Source organism: Cornus florida, unplaced genomic scaffold (assembly GCF_030987335.1).
Source record: "Cornus florida cultivar Cherokee Brave unplaced genomic scaffold, ASM3098733v1 CherokeeBrave_3.0.0_Hap2_Chr09, whole genome shotgun sequence".
NCBI lineage: Eukaryota > Viridiplantae > Streptophyta > Magnoliopsida > Cornales > Cornaceae > Cornus > Cornus florida.
Genome location: NW_026775579.1, coordinates 1,252,059 through 1,275,791, shown reverse-complemented (window position 1 = coordinate 1,275,791; position 23,733 = coordinate 1,252,059). Strand labels below are relative to the sequence as shown.

Here is a 23,733-nt window from a genome sequence, read left to right as displayed (position 1 = left end):
GAGAGAAAAGTTATAGCACATACTCATTTATATGAGTGCAGGAATAAAAAATTAAGAAGAGAAAAAAAATAAAAGAATGACGTAAAAAATAAAAAGAAAAGAAAAATGAAAGAATTTTAAAGAGCAAAATTATGCAAATTTTTTGAAAAGGGGAAATTTTATAGGGACATTTTGTAGAAGTTTGACAAATTTGTACATGTCTATATATATATATATATATATATATATATGTATATATTATGTAGAGACACACTGGATGCAAGGAGCTGCTCTAGAAAGGGGAATATCAGGAAGGAATTAAAAATAAAAAAAAAAACATGGAATTGTATGTATGTATGTATATACATATATATATATATACTCCATATAATAAGGAGCCACATTGGGGAGTTAAGCTATAGGAATGTTAAGTGGCTATTGTGGCTTGCTTTAAATGAGGGGTACTGTATTACTGTCTGAATGAATGACAGGGAGTGGAAACAGGAGGGAGGGAGAGAGAGAGAGAGAGAGAGAGAGAGAGAGAGGCTAGTGAGTGATGTGTAAAGGTGGGTGGCGACCGAATTATTCTTTGCGGGCGGGAGAGAGAGAGAGAGAGAATGGATGGATGAATATATAAGGCTTGAAGCTCTGATACAGAAGACCCGAGCGTTAGAAATTTTTGCTAGGTTTGTTTTGGAGTAGTGCAACAACCTCGAAGCTAGTTCAAACTAGTGGGAGGTTGTCTGCAGAGAGAAAAATCAACTCAAAAAACCAACAATCATCAACTATATATATATTTAAGCAGCAGTTCGATCAATATATATACATACATATATATATACAAACACAGATATATATATACATATGGCCCGTGGAAAGGTTCAGATGAAGCGGATCGAGAACCCGGTGCACAGACAGGTTAGCTTCTGCAAACGCCGAGCTGGGCTTCTTAAGAAGGCTAAGGAACTTTCTGTGCTGTGTGATGCAGAAATCGGTCTTATCATTTTCTCCTCCCATGGAAAACACTATGAACTAGCCACCAAAGGGTCTCCATCTCACCATCTCTCTCTCTATATATGTGTGTGTGATTTTGTTTATTTTCATGGTCGGATTAATTTCTTATTGAACTAATTGGATCGTTTGATTATGCAAAATTATATATGTATAGAACCATGCAAGGGCTTATTGAGAAGTACGTGAAGTCCACCGGAGGAACTGATCAGGCTGACCAAGCCAAAGGAAAGCAAATTCTGGTACGTCATACCCTCTCCTCCTTACAGAATTAAGATTAAGATCATCTCTGTCTCTCTGAGGTACTTGTACAAAGATGTGTGGAATGTTATTTTCATTTATAATAGTATTATATATTGTTTTCTTTTAAAGAAATTAATTATAAAGTATTATTGTTATTGTTAATTAATTACTTATTCTGTTCCATATTAATTGTCAATGTTTGGTTTTCTAACCTTTTTTTTTTTTTTTTTTTTTTTTAAGGAGGCCAATTAATGCATTGTTTTCTTTTTAAATTACTAAGTCGCCCTTTAAATTTTAAAAATATAAAACACAAGTTGAAAGATTCTTAGAAAGTTAGAATGGTAATTATAGAAATATTGCATTTAATTTGTTTGACTTTTAAAAAGTGAGAACTAATTTAGGACATCTAAAATGAAAAAAAAAAAAAAAAAAAAAAAAAAAATTGACAACTAATATGGGACAGAGGGAGTAGTCCGTTAATAACAATAATAAAGAAAAATCAAAAATCAAAAAGCCTCAGTGGCCTAATGATGTCTCCTCTACCTCCTAAAATCCTATGTGGCCGGCACATAGTGGTTAGGTTTAACGGGCCAGGTGTTTCGCGGATCTAATATGGGATAAGTCCCTTAGTAGCATTCTTCCACACCAGAACTCATAAGTCGTAACGCCCTTATTGCAGTCGGACCACCTTACCTACTCTGGGAGAAGGCCAACCCGAACGCCTTTGAGCGGGGCACTTGGCTTGACATTGGATCAACGTCTGGGCACAACGCATTTGATCCGCTTCCCAAGTTAAGGGTGTAACTGTTGGGAATTTTATAAAAATTCATTCATACACAATAATACACATATGAGACTTATCATTCTACAAATTGACATATACAAAAATACATAACTCATAATATAATTGGGGCTGCAAATGAATTGAGCTGTTCATGAATAGCTCGGCTCGGGATCGTTCGTTAACTAAACGAGTCGAGCTTGAACTCATTTTTTAGGCTCATTTAATGAACGAGCCGAGTTTGAGCAATGATAAACTCGGCTTGTGAATCTCGTGAACAAGCTTATTTACATAAAATTGACTATATTTAAAGTTTAGACCATATCACATATGTTTCAATGGCCCAAAAGTTTAGACCATATCACATATGTTTCATTGGCCCAATTCATTTTATAATCTTTAGAAGCCCAATATTTTCTTGTTCTTTTTCAGATTAGCAACCCATTTTTATTAATTAATAGCCCAGCCAACTCATGACTTAATCTCAGCCATTGAATAAATTTTTCACATCAAGTTAAAGAGTTAGATACATGGATAGAAACCCTAAACTGGTAGTTGTAGCAACTACGTTTCCTTGTGCCGGAAACATTTCTGTAACAGAAATCGCATAACTTGATCGGCGATAAGAAGGTTAGTTATCTCTCTTAGTCTCCTTCTCTCTCTCCACTCTAGTAAAATTGTGTGATGGAACTAAAGATCGATGCTTATGGAATTTGACGCTGACAAATCTCTCTCTTTCGCTCTCTCCACTCTAATTATATTGTGATGAAACTGGAGTTGGAGATCGATGGTTATGGAATCTAAAGCTGACAAATCTCTCTTTTGCTCTATCCACTCTGATTATATTGTGATGAAACTGGAGATGGAGATCGATGGTTATGGTTGGAATCAAAAAAAGAGGACGAATTATGGTTTGAATCGATAAAAGGGAGGATGAATAATAAAGATTAGATGGATGATTTCATAAGTCGACAATTGAAGTAAAGTCGTTCCTAGAAATTTACACATATACGAACCAAGCCGAAGCTGAGCCCGAGCTTAACGAAAAACTGCCGAGCTGAGCCTGAGCCCGGTTAGTCCAAGCTCGGCTGAGCCCGAGCCCGAGTAAGCTAAAGCTCGGCTGTGCTCGATTCATTTGCAGCCCTAAATATGATCTTAGCAGATAACACTAACAAAATTATAATGCTTTAAATAATACAACAATATCATCAAGTAGAATGAACATCATTTTATAAAATGGAATAAAAGCATAAAATTGATAGTTGTACAAGTAATATCAACTTGAACACAATAAATAATATGATAATACTAATATTTATAAAAATAAAATAGATTTAATAAAAGTAGATAAACCTGGCCTTTGAGATATAGAGACGTATTAAGTATTGTCTTTATAAAGTCGATACTTCCTTCTCACGTGCGAGTGTACAGTAGTAAGGGCTCTAAGATACAACTCAAGAGCTCGTATGCAGAGCTCGTAGGCGATGTCCCCTCTAAGCACGTCCGAAGGGAGATGAGATAACCATATTGACATCTCGTTTTCCTTAAAATATGTAAAGTAAAGAAGACAATGAATACATAAGAAGTTTAACATAGAATATTTCCTCACACACACTTTAGATATGGTGGAGATAGAAGACCACTATTTATAAATATTTAAAATATTGTATCATCTTTGGGATAATAAGTATATAATATAATGCTCAATTAAATCACCATCAATATATTTATTTATTTTCCTAATTGGTGTTGTATTATACATGAAAATATTAAAAATTACAGGTGTAAAGAGGGTATACCCTCAAAAATGATGGGAAACGAAACTATGGAATGTGCCAACCCTAATGAGAAGGTTCATTTCGAATACACCACAAAAACAAGAAAACAATGCCTAAACCTGCAAATCATGGAGTGAGGCATGATGAACATCAAGCACTTCAAACATCATGCATCTGGCAACATCTTCAAGATGCCTATAACCGGCCTCATGAACTTGGCATTCATCTCTTGCCAAATACCTAGACAATTATAACAAATAAACTTATGTAAAGAGATGAGTCTTGATATCTTTGCTACTACCAAATAAACCAGTCCTAGAAGTGATCAGCACCATGAAGTTAAGGTAATCCCTAACCCATCAAATTCCCTAGCCATCTCCATATTGCCTGAGCAAAGGGACAAAAAAAAAAAAAAAAAAAAAGAAAAAAAAAAAAAAGACGATTTCTAGTATCCGAGTTATATAAGTAGGTGGAGCATCTAGCTGCTACTTGAAATTTTCTCCTCTGTAAATTAACCATAGAGGGAAGTCAGCAACACAAAAATAGCATTAACAAACTATCTAAGTCTGCTATTCCCCCACATAAACCATGTCAGTCCACAATAGCATGAGAGGTCTTAAAGGTTTGCCATGCTTTCTTAAAGGAAAATTTACCATCCTCCCATAAGAGTTTATCAGCACCTGTATGAATTGTTATAGAAGCCAAAAACTCTTTCAATGGACCATATATATCATCCCGAAGTAAAAATTCATTCCAGCCACCATTAGGCATAAGAGAGTGTAATTTAGAGCTCCTATGAAATGACAAGTTCCTAGTCACTCTATGACCAGACCTTTGAGATAATGTCTGTCCATTGCACCATGGATCCAAAAATAGGTTGATAGTTTATCCATCCCCAATATAGAATTTAGTATTCTACAACATATAATCCCTAACATTGAGGAAAGACTCAGATAAATGAATGGGAGGTTGCAGGGATATCATACCAATAAGATGTAGAAGCAGCATACTTGTTTTTGAACTAAGTGACCTATAACATATCCTTGCTGAGAAGATAGACGTCCCACACCAGAGTATATTTAGCAGTAGCCTGAATATCAGAAATTTTCCTTATCCCCAAGCCTCCCTCAGCCTTGGTTCTAGTGATAAGATCCCAACTAAGTAGGTGCAGCTTCTTTGCATTGTCCTTACTACCCCAAAGGAAGTCACTACACAATTTCTGAATGTGATTGATGAAAAAAACTGGTAAGTTGGACATAGATCACTAGTATAAAACAAGGGAGGTCACCACAGTATTCAGTAGCTCCACCTTGCCAACAATAGACAACAATTTGTTGTTCCAACAAATAATCTTCTGAGAAATCCTGTATACAAGACTATTACAATGGATTCTTTTCAAGCCTATTTGAATACAAAGGCAAACCCAAATTCTTCAAAGGTAACTATTCTTCATTACATTGAAACACATTCAAAATAGCAGTTTTCCTTCTAACAGCATTTGAAAACAACACAACACTCTTCTGTCTAATAACCTGTAATCCAGCGGTCTCTTCAAAAGTTTTAAATACCCTAGAGAGGGTTCTGGCATTTGAAACAGAGGCCTAACATGAAACTAGGAGGTCATCTGCAAAGAATATGTGGCTCAATGTAGAATTTGTCATTTGGACTGTATGAGAAACCCTCAATCTTTGGTCCCGCACTTCCTTATTTAGCACTTGAGAAAAATGTTCAGTTACCAAAGTGAATAGAAGAGGGGACAGTGAATAACCCTATCTAAGCCCTCTACTAGGTTAAATGAAACTAGCAGGAGATCCATGTATAAGAATGGAATATCTTATGGTTGAAAGAATGATTGAGATCCATTTAATCCAATTCTCACAAAAACCATACCCTAGAAGAGCTTTCAACAAGAAATCCTAAGATACGGAATCATGTCTTCCTAATGTTAACCTTTATAGCCATGGTAGGATGTCTAGGGCTGTTGAAATCCTTGACTATTTCATTAGCCATAATTAAATATCCTGAGTCTTCATTCCTTTGATGAAGGCGCATTGCTCAATCCCCATAATTTTATGTAACACAATAGAGAGCCTACTTGCAAGGATTTTGGTAATAATTTTATATACTAAATTGCAAAGAGCAGTGGGTCTAAAATCACCAAGATTTATAGCATTTCCTACCTTAGGGATAAGAGTGAGGAAAGAACTACTTACCCCAACAGGCATGGAGCTTTACTTAAAACAAAGTTGCACAAGAAGCACCACCTCAGCACTAACAATAGACCAAAAGGTTTGGAGTAACCAGGCAGGATACCCATCTGGACCTGGGCCCAACAGACATGGAGCTTGACTTAAAACAATGTTTCACAATAAACATCACCTCAGCACTAACAACAGACCAAAAGGTTTGGAAAAACCTAGCAGGAAATCCATCTGGACTTGGGGCTTTATTAGGATGGAAGGTCATAACTACATCTCTAATCTCATCTAGAGTGACTTCCTTATCCAACCACAGAATATCCTCAGGCCTAACCTTTGTCTAGGTTGATAATCAGCTTGAAAAGACTCCAACCTTCTATCAAAGAGCTGTTGAAGACTGACCATTATCCTTAACAACATGAGTGATTGCATTAAAATTTATGCGTTCCTTACATTTTCTAGTAAATGAATGCAGATCATCTGTCATTCTCAAAGCTAGCCATAAAATTCTGGATTTCTAAGCCCATATTTTCTCTTGATCAGATAGCAACTTGGTAATCATCTCTGCATTTTTGTTCAAGATCATAAGCAACACTAGGATTATTTAGTAAATGCAATTGAACCTCTATTAACTGCTATTTGGTCTGAATGACTTTCTCCCCAACATTTCCATTATAATTTTTATTCCAGTCTTTAATGGCTTTCTTGACATTTTAAAGATTTTTAAGGAGCTTATGAATGGGGCTACCCTATACCTCAGTCTCCCAAGCTTGCTGGACAATATGTAGAACAGCCTCTTGCATACACCAAACCTTTAACATCTTAAAAGGCTTGCGTCCAGAAGCAAATTATGTAGACATGGACCAGAATGCAATAGTGATTAGAACATGCATGCAGCAGCTAATCATGACATTTTGGTCCTTGGTAACCTTTCAAGCCACACAGCACTAACAAACACCCTATCCAAATTTGCAAAAATTCTTTTAGCCAACCTTTGCCTACTGCACCATAACCACTCTCCATTAGTAGTGGCCAACTAAATAACCCTACTTGTTGCAAAGAGTCATTGAACTTGTCGAACAATTTTTGAGGAACTCTGTGCTCTTCTCTTATCCACACAGAACCTGATTTCATTATAATCACTGAGGATACCGGAAATGACATGGGCCAGATATGACCCACGAAAAGAGGATCGGGCCGAGAAACTGGATTCAGCCCACACGATGACGTTGCGAAATGGGCCGAATGCATGGGATCTTCCAAGAAGAGCTAGGCCCATAAGGAATGAAGCCTGAGGTCGATGGACCCAACTTAGGGAATCATTTATAGCATTCTAATAGCACTTGTAAATGCCTATAAATAGGCGGGAAGGAGAGAATGTAAAGGAGATTTTTTAATTGAAAATGTAATGAGACTCTGTCAAAATAGAGAGTTAATTCTTTGCATCTTCAATTGGCGCCGTCTATGGGAAACGATGAAGAACATTCATTCATGCTTGATCGATGTCATGTTAATTCAAACTGATCCGTGAAGACGAAGCAAAATTTCTGGAAATTGAATCCAGATCAGAGAGATTGCAGTTTTTTCTGAAGGAATTCTTGATTACTGTTGGTTTTGACGTGTTTACGTTGGAATTACGCAGCTGAGATTTGCTTGATCTAGCTACCGGTGAGTTAGAAGCTAGAAAAGCTCAGATCTAGCAAACTGTGATCGCGATTCGGTGAATTTGAGTCTAGATCCGACGAGATTTGCATCAGTAAAGCTTAGATCTGATTAAGATCTTGTAATTCATGCCTTTGCTTCGCTCCGGAATCATAATAGGAGGCGAAAGCTCCAATCCAGTGGAGAATGTCTAGCAGATGAAGCTTAATGAGTTGATGAACATGATCGAAGTTCTCAAGAAAGAGAATGTAGAGTTGAAAGCTGGAATGCAGTGCCAAGAAGCTCCGACGATTCTGCAACCGCTTCCGGCGGGTGAAGAGGTTATGCATCCTGTTGTTGCGTGTCAAGTTGAAGAAGAAGAGAACAATCTGACAAATCCTCGTCACGAGGAGGTTAGGCCAGATGATTTGCTGCCAAATCGTCGTCGTTTGGATGATCGAGAAGGCTTAATTCACTTAGATCCACGGCGTGAGCAGGTCAGGCGGAACGAGGCAATGACTTTTAATCTGTATCAGGAGAGGTTCAACCGAGAAGAAGCTGTGGAGTTTAGGCATCACAAAACTACACCGATCTGGCAGAAGGAATACATGGAGGAAAGATCATCTGATTCGCTTTATCGACCTTCAATGGCTACGTTAGACTACCGAAGCTCATAAAGGAGATCTACGGATCAGAGAGCTGCCGCAAGGTTCCATAGAGAGAATGAGGCCCTTCGTTTAACAGCTCGGACGGTTGACTCGCCACTTATCGATGAAATTATGAATGCTCCGAGTCCAAGGAAATTCTTCATGCCGATTTTCATCCTATTTGACGAAACGACTGATCCGATCGATCATGTATATCATATCTAATTGAAGATGGCTCTGAACACAGAAAACGACTCTTTAATGTGCAAATGTTTTCCAACAAGCTTAGCTGGACCAGCGCTCAATTGGTTCAAAAACTTACCGAGGGGCTCGATTGATAGTTTCCGAAGCCTTTGCGATCGGTTCATCAGCTAGTACTATGGGAATAAGCGCCAGGCAAAAGATGTCTCCAGTCTGTTCACGATGAGGCAGCATGAAGATGAATGCCTCCAAGCCTTTCTTACCAGATTCAATTTAACTAAGAGCATGGTGATCGAGTGCCATCCGTCCACGGCGGTTTAAGCATTCAAGCTGGCCATGATTCGTGGGACTCCGTTCCACACAAGTCTGGTGGTGAACACGCCACAGACCATGGACGAGCTAAACGAAAGAGCTGATGGATTTGTTCATTTAGAAGAGGAAGAGGCAGCTAATGCAAAGAAAACGTCAATTATCTCAACGGAGGAAAAGTCCAAAGCCAAGATCAGCCAAAAACCAGCTCCATCCCAGCAGCAGATCCCTTGGAAAGCAGAAAAGAGGCCCAGGGAAGAGGAATTGGTCACTCCATTGAAAGTCACTCTAACAAGGCTGTACCAAGAAAACAAAGATAAGTTTCGACCTCCTTTACCTATCAGACAAACCCTGGAATAAAGAGATCAGTCTAAGCATTGCGCTTCCCATTCTGACTATGGCCATTAGACTAATGAATGCAGGAACTTAAGGAGGCAGGTGGAGATATTGATAGCCAGATGGGAGTTCGCAAGTTATATTCAAAGCCCGGCGGTAAAGCAGAGCCGACCAACGGAGCAAGTGAAGAGGAATCAGAAGCCGAACTCCCATAACTCGCAACCAGTTCGAATAATCAATGCAATTCATGGCCGGCCTGAACGTGAAGAGTCAGATGAACTGCTTCGAACACGGTTCCGCCAGGCGCAGATGAAGAGGAGGATAGACAGTGTAAACACTTTGCACCAACAGAGCGCATCAACATAGATAAAGTTTGACAGAATTGATCTGTTGAGTGTTCAGGTCCCTCATAAGGACCCGTTAGTCGTTAGTTTGACAGTGGCCGAATGCTTGGTACGAAGAGTTCTGATTGATTCTGGAAGTAGTGCGAATGTTATGTCGAGGGATACGTTCGATCGACTCGATATAAAGCTTGATAGGCTCAAGCCCACTAGCAATCCCTTGCTCGGGTTCGATGGAAAGCGGGTGGAACCCGTTGGAGTGGTGGAAGTAGCAGTGCATGCTGCAGAAAGGGTTCTGATGGAGAGCTTTGTGGTTGTCGAGATCCATCCCTCTTACAACCTTCTGATGAGCAGAGGGTGGATCCACAGAGTTCAAAGTGTTCCTTCCACTTTGCATCAAGTAATTAGATGCTTGGGGCCAGACGGAGCCAAGGTGATTGACATTCATGGGGACCAGGTTGCAGCTAAGGAATGTTATTTAGTAACGCTAAAATATGTTGGAAAAGGGAAAGCACCCATCCGTTCGGCAAGCCCGAGATAGCAATTACAAGAACCTCCACCCAAGCAGAATGGGGAGGAAGAGCCAGTGGACTTGACCGAAGAGCCCCTAGTTGATGTATAGATCAATCAATTTCGACCAGAACGAACAACCAGAGTGGGGGAAAGACTTACTGAGGGGGAGAAACAGGAGTTAGTTGATTTCTTGTCTCAAAACGCCGATATATTCGCATGGAGCCACCTAGACATGCCTGGAATCAATCCTTCTGTATCCTGTCATTCTCTTAACGTCAATCCGAACGTCAAACCTATAAGGCAAAAGCAGAGAAGATTCGCTCCAGAACACAATCAGATCATAGCCGAAGAGGTTGATAAATTGCTTGATTCAGGGTTCATTAGAGAAGTGCAATACCCAGAATGGCTCTCGAATGTTGTTGTTGTGTAGAAGAAGAATGGAAAATGGCGAGTGTGTATTGATTTCACTAATTTGAACAAAGCCTGCCCTAAGGACAGCTTCCCGTTGCCGAAGATTGCTCAAATGGTAGATGCCATTACTGGATACAAGCGTTTAACTTTTTTGGACACTTATTCAGGTTATAATCAAATCCTTATGGACCCAGCTGACGAAGAGAAAACTTCTTTTGTTACCAAACGAGGGACTTATTGCTACAAAGTTATGTCGTTCGGACTAAAGAATGCTGGGGCAACTTATCAAAGGCTGATCAGCAAGATTTTCAAAGATCAAATGGGAAGAACTGTAGAGGCTTATATTGACGATATGGTGGTGAAAAGTAAGAAGAAAGTTGACCATCTGAAACATCTTCAGGACGTATTTGATGTGTTCAGAAGATATGGAATGAGGCTTACTCCAACCAAATGTTCATTCGGCGTGAGCTCTGGTCAATTCCTAGGGCATGTGGTTAACCATAGAGGGATAGAAGCCAACCTAGTCCAAGCAGAGGCTCTGACCAAGAATGCTGAACCAAAGACAATTAAAGAAGTACAAGCCCTCACAGGCCGGATAGCTGCATTGAGCCGTTTTATTTCTAAGTTGTCAGATCGCTGCAAGCCGTTCTTTGATACCATTCGAAGCCATGGGAGATAGGCCTGGGGGGATGAACAGCGGCAAGCACTAACTAGTTTGAAAGAATATATGCAGAACCCTCTGGTCCTGTCAGCCCCTGAACCAGGAGAAAAGCTATTTTTATACCTCGGGGTATCCAGCATCGCGACAAGTGGCGTTCTGATCCGTTGTAAAGAGGAAAAGCAATATCCTATGTTCTATATTAGCAAAACAATGATTGAGGCAGAACAACGATATTCAAGGGCCGAACGAGTGATACTCTCGCTAGTACATGTGAAAAGAAAGCTCAGGCATTATTTTGAATCCCATCCCATCGTCGTTCTCACCACTTTTCCTATAAGAATAATCCTACACAAGCCAGACCTCTCGAGGAGGATAACGAAGTGGGCCATAGAATTAAGCTCATTTGACATAACGTATGAACCCAGAACGGCAATCAAAGGGCAAGCAGTAGCTGATTTCCTACTGGAATGTGATTCAAAAGATGTGGAAGAAGACCTTCGAGGTCGCTTGTGGAAACTCTTTGTTGATGGATCCTCAAATCAGATGGGGGCAGACATTAGGGTAAAACTGTAGACACCAAAAGGCACGTCCCTAAGTCAAGCACTCCAACTTGAGTTTCGAGCCACTAACAATGAAGCAGAGTACGAGACACTGTTGGCTGGACTCAAGTTAGCCAAAGAGCTGAAGGTCAGGAATTTGACTGTCTTTAGTGACTCGCAGTTGATTGTTCAGCAAGTAAACGGCGAATATAAAACCAAGGAAGTAATGATGGAAGTATACCATTCTGCTGTCATACGAGAGGCTAGAGATTTTGAAAACATTGAATTCATCCAAGTACTGAGAGAGCATAACGAAGATGCCGATCGGCTAGCATGTAGCACCTCGGGTTCTGGAGAGACATTGGCAAGGTTAATTCCAGTAGGTGTGTTGAGCCAGCCATCCATTTTCGAAGAACCCTCGGGCTCAGATCCTTGGCAGGTGAATGTTATCCCATATGAGCCAAGTTGGATTGATCCGATTGTAGCTTATATTCGGGATGGCATTTTGCCTGAGCAAAGAGATGAAGCTAGAAAAGTCAAATCAAATGCTGCAAAGTATGCCATATGATGCGACCCGAGCGTGTGCACAAAATAATGCACAACACTTTGAGTTTGGAAATTAGTGTTAAGTGGGTATCATACTTTAAATTTATAAACCGCTTAACACATATACTATGTAGTATGAGTGAGAAGGGATCGTCCCAAGAGATTATACGTGTTGGAATTTAACTTCGACGCTAGCGTATCAAAAGATTGCAAAAAAGATTTGATGAGATGATTAAACTACTTCAATTAATGAAAATACAATTAAAATAAACTAAGTAGAGATAGGGATTTAAGAGATGTGAAGAGAGGACTTAGGGTGTTGGAATCACCACTAAGCTCATGTAATTAACCATTTGCTTTCCATTAATGGGGAATACATTTTTGTGAACAAAATGCGACTACTAATTGCAATATTAAGCATGGACCATCTAATTTAAGCATGAATTGTCTTACCTAAACTAATTGTAGCACAACCCATCTAGTTTAAGCATGACCTATCTAGGTAGTAACAATTGTAGCACACATCAATCTAGAGAATCATGGAATTTGCAATAATAAGCCATGGAATATAAAGGCAATCATAGATTGTCTACCTACTTACAAGCATGAATTAAATTGTAAAACAACCCATCAAGCATAAGTATAGACCATCTAATTAATTGACAAACCCATTCAATGAAAACCCATGCTTAGCCATCACTAAATCCTTAATTAATCACACATAGACATGCAACCAACATAGAGAATCTAATGTAGAGATCAATTCCCGAATAATCACACATAAGACAACATGTAATCAAATAGAGAATCAATAGAAAGAATTAATCCATATGAATCATGTAAGAAATAATTTCTAATTTAATCACACATAGACATGTAAATAAACTAGAGAATTAATAGGAAGAATTAAACCATAGAAATCATAGAAATATACCAAGATTCATGAAATTCACAAGGTTAGAGCACTAATCAAAACAATATATAGAAATACAAGGGTTTAGATTACACAAGACTTAGGGCTCATCCAAGCCCTAAGCATAGATCTAGCCAATCATGGAGGAAGAAGATGTGGTCATGGAATCAAGCTCCAAATATGGCTCTATCTTCTTCTTCTTCTTCTTTTTTTAAGCTCTAGAGATGGAGAGAGAGAGAGTGGTCTAGAGATGAATCTTGAGATGTGCTTCCACTTCCCTCCTTTCTTCTAACCCTAATCTCTAACTTTGCTAGAGAGAAATAAAAAAAATACAATGTAAAAAATAAAATGATCAAAAGCTTATTTATAAATGGGTCTCTTCCCTTTATATAGAAGGTCCTTTTCTTAGTCACTAAGTCAGGAATATTGCTTCAAAAATATCTAATCCCGTACTATGTGGTAGGTAGACTTTTGGGCGCACACGGGAATAAGACAGCTCACTGCTAGCAATGTTCGATCGATCAGAGAAAAAGTTGGATCGATCAGAGAAGTTGGATCGATCAGAGAAAAAGTTGGATCGATCAGACTTGGCAACTTTTCAGGATCAGCCTTTTTTTGCTCCAATTCAGCCTCCTTTTGCTCCGGATCCTCACTAAGACTTAGTTTGACTCTAAAAAGGCCTTAAGAAACTATTTTTAGCCCATTTTAACATTATTGACCTGAAATAGACAAAAACACAAATAAGTACTAAAACGGGTAAATAAGATAAATAAAGATCCTAGAATACTCAAGCTTAAGGGGATTAAAAGTGTACTTTTCAGCGCTCATCACCATAGTGCATAACCAGTTATACAGGAGATCTTTTTCTGGACCATACTTGAAATGTGTCACTCCTACAGAAGCTCGGCAGATATTGGGGACTATCCATAAAGGAGTATGTGGCAATCATTCAGGGGGGAGGTCTTTAGCGCACAAAGCAATGACACAGGGGTATTTCTGGCCGAACATGTCAAGAGATGTCGAAGAATTTTCCAGAAGATGCGACAAGTGACAAAGGTTCGGACCTTTGATTCACCAACCACCTGAAGACTTGCACGTAATGGCCATACCATGGCCTTTCGCACAGTGGGGGATGGATGTGGTTGGTCCTCTGCCAACTGCAAGAGCTCAGAATAAGTACGCTCTACTGGCGACAGATTACTTTACTAAGTGGGTTGAGGTAGAACCATATCCAAGTGTAACCCAAACACATGTGAGGCGCTTTATATGGAGTAATATTATTTGCCGCTTCAGTGTTCTAAGGTCGATCGTCATGGACAATGGAACTAATCTTGACAGCAAGCAAGTAAAAGAATTGCTAGAAGAATATGAAACCAACCAGAAGTTAGCAGCGGTTAGCCATCCGCAGGCAAATGGTTAGGCTGAGATCACGAATAAAACAATCTTCACTTGCATCAAGAAAAAGCTCAAGGAGAAGAAGAAAAAATGGTTAGATGAACTCCCGAATGTCTTATGGGCTTATAGAACGACCCCGAGATGGCCGACAGGGGAAAGTCCATTCGCAATGGCATATGGGTTCCGAGGCAGTTATACCGGTTGAGCACTTGGTACCGACTATCAGAAGCCTAGCATGGAGTCAAAGTCAGAACGACAGTATGCTAAGGTTCAACCTTGATATGTTAGAAGGGAAAAGGGACGCTGCAGCAATAAGGTTCGCATCCTACCAGCAGACATTGGTGAATAGTCACAACAAAAGAGTGAAGCATAGAGACTTCGCCCCTGGTGATCTGGTTCTGAAAAAGAAGGTGGGAATAGTAAAAAAGATGATGCCACCATGGGAAGGCCCATACAAAATTACAGAAGTAATAGGGAAGGGGGCATATACCTTAGAGACCATGGCTGGAAGGCTGGTTAGCAAGCCATGGAATGCTACATCTCTAAAGAGGTATTATCAATAGAAAGTTGAATTTCAATTTTGGCTTCATCCATTTTCAATTGTGTACGTGCGAATGTACAGAATTCTAAAGTCTATAGAGATATTGTCTTCTTTTAAAAGGATTGACTGGGTAAAAAAAAAAAAAAAAACAAAGTAAGTGGCGCCTGGCACTAAGAGCCGAACGCCAAAAACTTGCCAAAATAATGAGTGAAAATGGCAAGTGGCATTCTAGTCGAGCGCCAACCACTCAGCAAAGAAAGTGGCAGCTGGCACCATGAGCCGAACGCCAAAAACTTGCCAAAATAATGAGTGAAAGTGGCAAGTGGCATTCTAGCCGAGCGCCAACCACTCAGCAAAGTAAGTGGGGCACCATGAGCCGAACGCCAAAAACTTGCCAAAATAATGAGTGAAAGTGGCAAGTGGCATTCTAGCCGAGCGCCAACCACTCAGTAAAATAAGTGGCAGCTGGCACCATGAGCCGAACGCCAAAAACTTACCAAAATAATGAGTGAAAGTGGCAAGTGGCATTCTAGCTGAACGCCAACCACTCAGTAAAGTAAGTGGCAGCCGGCACCATGAGCCGAATGCCAAAAACTTGCCAAAATAATGAGTGAAAGTGGCAAGTGGCATTCTAGCTGAGCGCCAACCACTCAGTAAAGTAAGTGGCAGCTGGTACCATGAGCCAAACGCCAAAAACTTGCCAAAATAATGAGTGAAAGTGGCAAGTGGCATTCTAGCCGAGCGCCAATCACTCAGTCAAGTAAGTGGCAGCAAGCACTATGAGCCAAACGCCAAAAACTTGCTAAAAATAAAGAGTGAAAGTGGCAAGTGACATTATAGCCGAGCGCCAACCACTCAGCAAAGAAAGTGGCACTTGGCACTAAGAGCCGAACGCCAAAAATTTGCCAAAAATAAAGAGTGAAAGTGGCAGGTGGCATTATAGCCGAGCACCAACCACTCAGCAAAGTAAGTGGCACTTGACACTAAGAGCCAAATGCCAAAAATTTGCCAAAAATAAAGAGTGAAAGTGGCAGGTGGCATTATAGCCGAGCACCAACCACTCAGCAAAGTAAGTGGCAAGTGACACTACGAGCTGAACGCCAAAAAATACAAATAATGTTGATTATTTCCAATAAAACGCAGGTAAAATTAACAAGAAGATATTAAAAGTTTGGACAAAGTTCAAACAAAAATCAGTCATTCCATTAATGATGATGCTTTAAAGTACAAAAATGAGGTGCATAGTTGACATCAGTACAAAGGAGCAGAGATGGAGACAACAGATAGGCTAACTAGTTGCATCAGTTCCTTCTGTTCCTTGGTTCCGCTGAGCTGTTCCCTCACCATCATTGTCAGTCTCATCCTCACGCTGAAGAGAGTCAAGATGAATGATTGCCTTATTTTGAGAGACTCCCCCTTCGGTAGTGCTAGCAGATGGAACCACAGTGGACAGAGGGGTGACATCCAGAGGTTGAGTATTGGAGGGAGTAGGAGTGATCCTGGAAGATGCGATCTCCTGGCATTCGCTAAATATGTCCTCAGCAGGGGTGGAGACTAGGTCAGCATAGACTCCTGGGGGGTCAATCTCCAGCTCCTTATCCACCTCATCTGGGGTAGAGCCGGTCTGACCTTCAGTTGGAACACGATCAGTATAACCCTCTTGGAATCCCTGAGCATACCTGAGAGCCCCAACCCTGGAAAACCGAGCATGAAGAGCCAGCATACCATCATTTACCTTACCAATGGTGCTGAGCAGAGCATCACGCTCATCCAGAGCTCTCTTCTCGAAGGCCATCCGAGCGGATTGCTCATCAGCCAGAAGGCGCTGAAGTTCTCCTTTTTCATTCCTGAGCGACTCGCGCTCGGTCTGCCAAACACTCTTCTTAATTTGAAGAGCATATCTTTCATCCTGAAGGGAGTCAATTTCCTTTTTCAGAGCGTCCCTCTCTTTCTCAACTTTGTTGAGTTGAACCATCAGCTCGGCATTCTGAGTAACTAAAGCATTGTTCTCCTTATTAGATGCACCAAGGTTGTCAGAGAGCTTACGAGCCTTGGCATTTACCAGCTCAACTTGTTTCTGCATGGCCATCATCCCATATAGGGTCTGTAGAGATATACATGATAACTGATTAAGCCGAGTAGATGGTCAGAAGAAATCAAATGTAAAGACTATGTAAAGATTCATTGACTGAGGGGCAAAAGTTACCTCCATGGCAGACAAGGGGAACCGGCTGAACACTTCTTTCTGAGACAGACCCTTGGCTACCTCAATATCTTTAGGAGTCCACATGCTCCTATAGTATGCCATAACGGTCTGACCATCCTTGAACATGGTCTCGTCCGACTTTACAGACGATCCGTCCATTCGAATAAAGCGAGGGTTCCATGGTGCCGATACAGAGGCAAAGGCATTAACAGAGATAGGCCCAGAGAGGGCTGGAGGCCTAGTCAGAGGGGGTCTAGTCAAAGGAGGCATGAACACACTTGGCCCAGAGGGCCTAACCCTTTGTGACAAAGGGATATCATCAACGCTGAGAGCACTGGCAGGCTGAGGCCTTTTTCCTCTTGCCTTTTCCCGAGCAGCAACAATAGCAGAGTTGGGAAGGTTGCTGACAGAAGGGTTCACGTTCGGATTGACAGGTGGAACGTTGGAGATCGGGTCGATAGCTGTCACGGTCGGATCGATGGAAGGAATGGTATCAGAAATAGTGGCATAAGAAGATGCTAAAGCTGGGGAAGAAGTTGCCGGAGGGGCAACAACGGTCATGAGGACAACTTTTTTCCTGCCGAATGAAGGGATCTGGAGTTGACTCATTGTCTTGCCAAGGGCTGAGAGAGCAAGAAGGTTGTCTGAGGTAAGGAGGTCCGAGCAAGAGGGAATGTCGTTCAGAACGTACTTCTTCAAATAGTTATCCATATCCCTGCAAACACCGTAACTCAAATCATCACAAGGAATGCCTAAGGAACGGCATAAGAAAGTACAAAAGTGAGGAACGCAAATCTTGCAAGGACAGTCATTCTTATGGGTTTTGTATTTTTTATACGAAGAAACAGAGCACTCGCCAAAAGCGCTCGGGATTGGGAAGTCCTTTGCGGCTGGAGAAAACCAGGCTCCCCTAATCCCAATTATATTTTTCCTCCAACCCTTCTCAGATTTGATTTTATCTTTGCATATGGACCTTTTCTCAATTGGGAAGAAATGGTAAAACGGTTCATCAGTTCGGATTTTGCTAACCTTTTAACAGAATAGAAGATCTATGAGGTCAAGATCCAGACCTCTGTCATGGTTCAGAAGCAACATAACAGATAGAACCCTAAGAAAATTTTGGTTTACTTGCAAAGGGGAAAGTTTCAGTTTATTAAAAACGTAGCTAAAGAAGGGATGCAGAGGGAACCTAATGAGATTTAATTGAAGATTGGAAAACAAGACCTCGCCAGGAAGAAGGCCAGCACCAGTCCTAATATCTACATCTTTAGGGCAAGCCCTAATCAGGAAGGTTAAGTTTCATACGAAGAACACCTAAGTCTATAGTCATGGTGAAAACGAACAAAGATTCTGAGGAAGAAGAGCAAATCCATAGAGGAGGAGAAAAAAGAAAAACTAACCTCAAAAGATTGAACACCGCGAAGAGCACTGCAAGATCACCAGAAAAAGAAGCTTTTGCAAAAGTTCGTCGGAGGAGATTTAACTCAAAAGAGACAAATGAAGATTCGACTAACGGTAAAGCAAGATAAAGACGGTAGAGATGATTGATGGAACATCTCTGAGGTTTATAAAGACAAAGTGGGCCCGAAGGCCGAAGAGTCAGGAAAGCGAGGAGTTTTTTGAATCTCGAAGCACCGACTTCCAAATCCAATCGTCCATTCTTCCATGAGATCTTCTCGAACCGTCAAGCCATGATTAGCAGCCTCTAATAATTACCCCTAATTAATTAGGGAGTAATTATGGGGGCAGTTGAGGATACCGGAAGTGACATGGGCCGGATATGACCCACGAAAAGAGGATCGGGCCGAGAAACTGGATTCAGCCCACACGATGATGTTGCGGAATGGGCCGAATGCAAGAGATCTTCCGAAAAGAGCTAGGCCCGTAAGGAATGAAGCCTGTGGTCAAGGGACCCAACTTAGGGAATCACTTATAGCATTCTAATAGTACTTATAAATGCCTATAAATAGGCAGAAAGGAGAGAATATAAAGAATATTTTTTAATTAAAAATGTAACGAGACTCTGTTATAATAGAGAGAGTTAATTCTTTGCATCTTCAATCACCTAGAGCAATCAAAGGCCGGGTCATTAATTAGGCTATAGTACTGATTAAGAAGATCCCATAACTTTAATCTATCACCATGGACATTTGCTGCATAAATAGGTGAGAAGAAGAGGACCTCACCGCTCTTGACACATGTGACCTTCAGCAACATACATTGGTCACTCTCAGCCATCACATCCACAGAAAAAACAAGTGGATTCCAACCCACCCACGATCTTCCTAAATCATGAGAGTTATAATTGTGAGTCCAATACCAGTTTCTACCAATCTTTCTAGAAATTACACCAAATGAGACCGTTTTAACACTAGTCTCAACCAAACAGACAGTATGAGAATTTGAATCATGAATCCACTTCTTCACATCCCTATGTCTTTTGGGCTTGTTCAAGCCCCTCGCATTCCAGCACCTAATCATTGAGGTAGAAGGATGGGGCTAAAGTCCCACATGACTTCTAGTAACCCTATCGGTGGTACCTATACATTTTGCCTTATGACCCTTCAAAAGCAAAATATATATAGCCATTGAAAAGTGTTGTTGCACTATAAATACTCCTCATTGTTTCTTCATTACAACCTGTGCACCATTGCATGCTTGAGGACCAAAATGAAGGTTTGCAATATAGTAAGCAAACTGTTACAGACTTGCGGTACGTCCACTTCTCTTTCTTTATTTTATTTTTTAAAACCTGAATTTGAACTTTAAACATAAATAAGTGATAATTGAGATTATCCCCAAAATCAAACAGGAATGAGGGACAGTCATGGGGTCAAAGACACATTATGATCTTCTTTCGAAAATTTAGCCAAAAGCTTGGAAAGCTTAGAGTTTATATCGTCCCCAAAATCAAACCCAGCATCCCTAGTAACCATGTCTCTGTCTCCCAATATATCGCTAGGTATTTCCATCACTAACAAGAACATATGAAAAGCAAATTTAGAGGAGAAGAACATACCAAATACACAAACCTATAGTTTACAATTAGTTACACATTTTGCGAATCTAGCTCGCTCCGAGTCTTTGACCCCATGACTGTCTCTCATTCCTGATTGATGCTGACGAAGAACGAAGTGGAAGATGATCCCTCCTCGGAAGATTACTTTCAAGAGAACCCATTTATAGTCCCATTGAACTTTGCAATACACACACAAATAAAGAAACTGATGAGAAATGGGTTTAATTTAAAGTGTTGTGATGGTACAAGTGGCAATGAGAACATAGATTATTTGTTTAATGCTACTAAGTAACTCAAGAATGTGCTTCTGAGTCTCTGAGTATTGAATTGACTAAACAAAATAGTTAGAGAGAGAGAGAGAGAGAGAGAGAGAGAGAGAAACTAAGAACAAGAAATGAATGAATTCAAGCATGTGCCCGTGAGTATTTGAGTAAACGAAACAGCTACAGAGAGAGAGAGAGAGAGAGCGATTAAGAAAAAGAAAATGAGTGTGTGTATATTATAATAAATATATGAAAATCTATTCCCCTAATATTGTTTATATAAATAAATGGGGCATTTTGGACATTTAAAATTACAAATATTTTGTGATAAATTATATTAAACAATTAGGGGTAAATGGGCATGTGTCAGAGCCGAAAAAGTAAATTGGGATGTAACTGAAAATTAAAATTAAAATCTTTATTTGGGTAAGATTTGACCTAATCTGAAGAGTTGTCAGTGTAATGTACCTATAGTTTTAAAATTCCAAACTAGTTGGAAAATATTTTGGAACATTTCCGGACCTAACTTTCCATGCTTCATCCAATACAAACAAACTCAAAATTGACAAAATAAAATATCCTTAAAGTGTTATGAGTCTAGTTTCTAAATAATCTCAAAACTCCATATATAATAAATGTTAGGATTTGAGTAAATACAGCCCCCTGTGTGGATTGTGTTTAAGATTACCATATTCTTCCCTCCTTTAACTTCCTATATTCTTTTCATTTAACAATTTCTCAAAACCACTTTTTTTAATTTTTTCCTTCATCTTCTAGTAGAACCCTTGAATCTTTGCTCTTAATGCAATTAGGGCCGGTTTGGCTGGGTTTTCTGTAGCCTCAAAACGGGCTTCTAAGTATAAAAAGTCCTTTGCCAATAATAAAGAGTTTTTGGTAAAATTTCTGAACCAAAGCCAATAATATAGTTAAAATCTCTAGTTTTCCTCGTCCTTGTTTTAAATAAGTTTATATATATTCTTCTCACCATCTATCTTGACTAATTTAGAATATAGATCATTATATACTCCATGTTTTGTTTCACTTATTACTCTTTTAACTTCTTTGTTTACATTTTCTATTTTTCTTTTCTTTTACTTGCTACTTTTTTAACTTCTTTATTTACATTTTTGTATTTTACAAAGATAACACTATTTTAAATTTTTTGTCAAGTTTATAGCAATATTTGGTTTTTGGTTTTACGATGTTTTGGACAAGTTTCCTTAGATAATGGCCCCGACCCCTTTAATTCACCCGAGACATCTTTTACTACACTTCATACATGCATAGGTAAACTAAATTAAATTAAAACTTAAGCGACATTTATAAATTAATATGTAAACGGAGATAGCAATCATATTAGGTCTGATTTTGATATATACATATAATTATAATAATAATAATAAGGGCTAATTACACTCACACCCCCTGAGGTTTGTTATATTGACAACCATGTATAAGTTGGACATTTTTTGAACAATGACACCCCCTATCATAAATTGAATCCAAACAGCTCCTTAAAAGATGTGAAAAGTCAAGATTAACCCTTCAATATTTTATTAATTTAAATTATAAAATATCAAAAATATTAAATGACATTTTTGCCCTTAATTTACCATCATTACACTCCACCCCCACACACCCAATCTCTAACCTTACCTTCTCCATCAGAAACCTAACTCTACTCTCTCTCTCTCTTTTCTCTCTCTAACAATCAGCTTCTCTTTATTGAGATTTATACATATAAATATATATATATATATATATATTCAGAACTCAAACACCGTATCAAACCCATACACCACCATCACCGCCAAAACAGAAAAAATAGTGGCAACGGACAACCACCATGGCAGCTCTAACCCTAACAAACCCAACACCAAACCCATGGCCTCTCCCTCAAACCTACCACCAAATCCCTAGCCCTCTCCACCCCTAAATCCCTTACCACCGTTGCTGCCATAACCACCAAAAAATCCGTCGCCTTGAACTGTTTGATCTGGTCGCAGCGTCGAGGTTGTTGCCGAAGACAGAGACGAGACCCATCCTTGTGATTTTTGGATCCTTCTCGAGGTTAGAGCGAAGGTTGTGATGGTGTCGGCGCCGCCTTCGCCATGGCTACTGTCTAAAGTACAATCTTGGAGGCATAGAGATAAAGCCATTACTGAAATTCTTCCAGAGTGTGCAATTGAAATCCTTCCAGTGTGCAATCAAATTGAAATTTCCCATCAAATGACACAAATATACAAATGGTAGTTCCAACAATTGATTTGGTGGTCTTCACTGAATATATATATATATATATATATATATATATATATATATATATATGTACATACATACATATACACACAAATTTGGAGAGAGATCGAGAGATATCCACATATTACATGCTTGTATATATGCGAGAATTTAGTTAATATATGGTGTATTATACATTCCATTACTGCCAAGGTGTACCATACATTCCATTGTAGCAATATAAATGGTGGATGACAAATCTGGCAAATCTAGCTTGCCATATACAATTGATCAGAAAGGAAATGAGCTTGGGTCTCTCTCTATATTTCTTCTCCTGGGATATTATTCGGTGGAGTTGAAAAGATCCCAAGGATATGCAGCTTATAGTCTAAGCCATTTTATTAAACCCGGGTTCAGTCAGGGCGTGTTTCTCAAAAGCACCAATATCAAAATCATTTTCGAAAAATTAGGTCAAACAGAGAACATCTAGTCCTAAAACGTACATGCAATTATGCAAAATACATCTACATCAAATGTTACCTAAACTAAAAAAGAAACTGTTGCAGAAAACAGAGTATGAGTACCCCCTGCAAGAACGAAATGATAAAAACAGAAAAACAAAAAATAAAGACAAAACCCAAAACCCACAAATGAACAAGAAGAGATTTCTAAATAAAGCCCTTCTTCTAGCGGCTTTAAATTTCATTTTTACCTTCCGAAATATATATATATATATATATATATATATAAATGGTGGATGACCTTCCGGAAATATATATATATATATGCCTCTAAATACCCATCAAGTGCCTCTGATCCACAGTTTTTATATATATATATATATATATTATACAAGGTTAGAAATGTAATTTCATTATTCATATTGGTCAATTTATAAGTCAAAGGGCAACAATGTCAATTCATGAGGTGTCAGGGGGTGGCAAGTGACTCATGGGGTGTCTTTGTTAACTTTATCAAACTTGAAGGGGTGCCATTGTTCAAAAAAGGTCCAACTTATATATG

At 39.4% G+C, this 23,733-nt stretch overlaps 1 protein-coding gene across 1 annotated transcript in view; it reads left to right on the top strand.

Annotated features, from left to right (window-relative positions):
* Nucleotides 1-843: 843 nt before the first annotated feature.
* Nucleotides 844-23,733, top strand: part of LOC132273419 (agamous-like MADS-box protein AGL12) — a 47,376-nt gene continuing 24,486 nt past the window's right edge. The window contains exons 1-2 of the mRNA XM_059774376.1: nt 844-1,025; nt 1,148-1,232. Of these exons, the coding sequence (XP_059630359.1) occupies nt 844-1,025; nt 1,148-1,232 (267 nt within the window). The remainder of the gene's footprint in view (nt 1,026-1,147; nt 1,233-23,733) is intronic.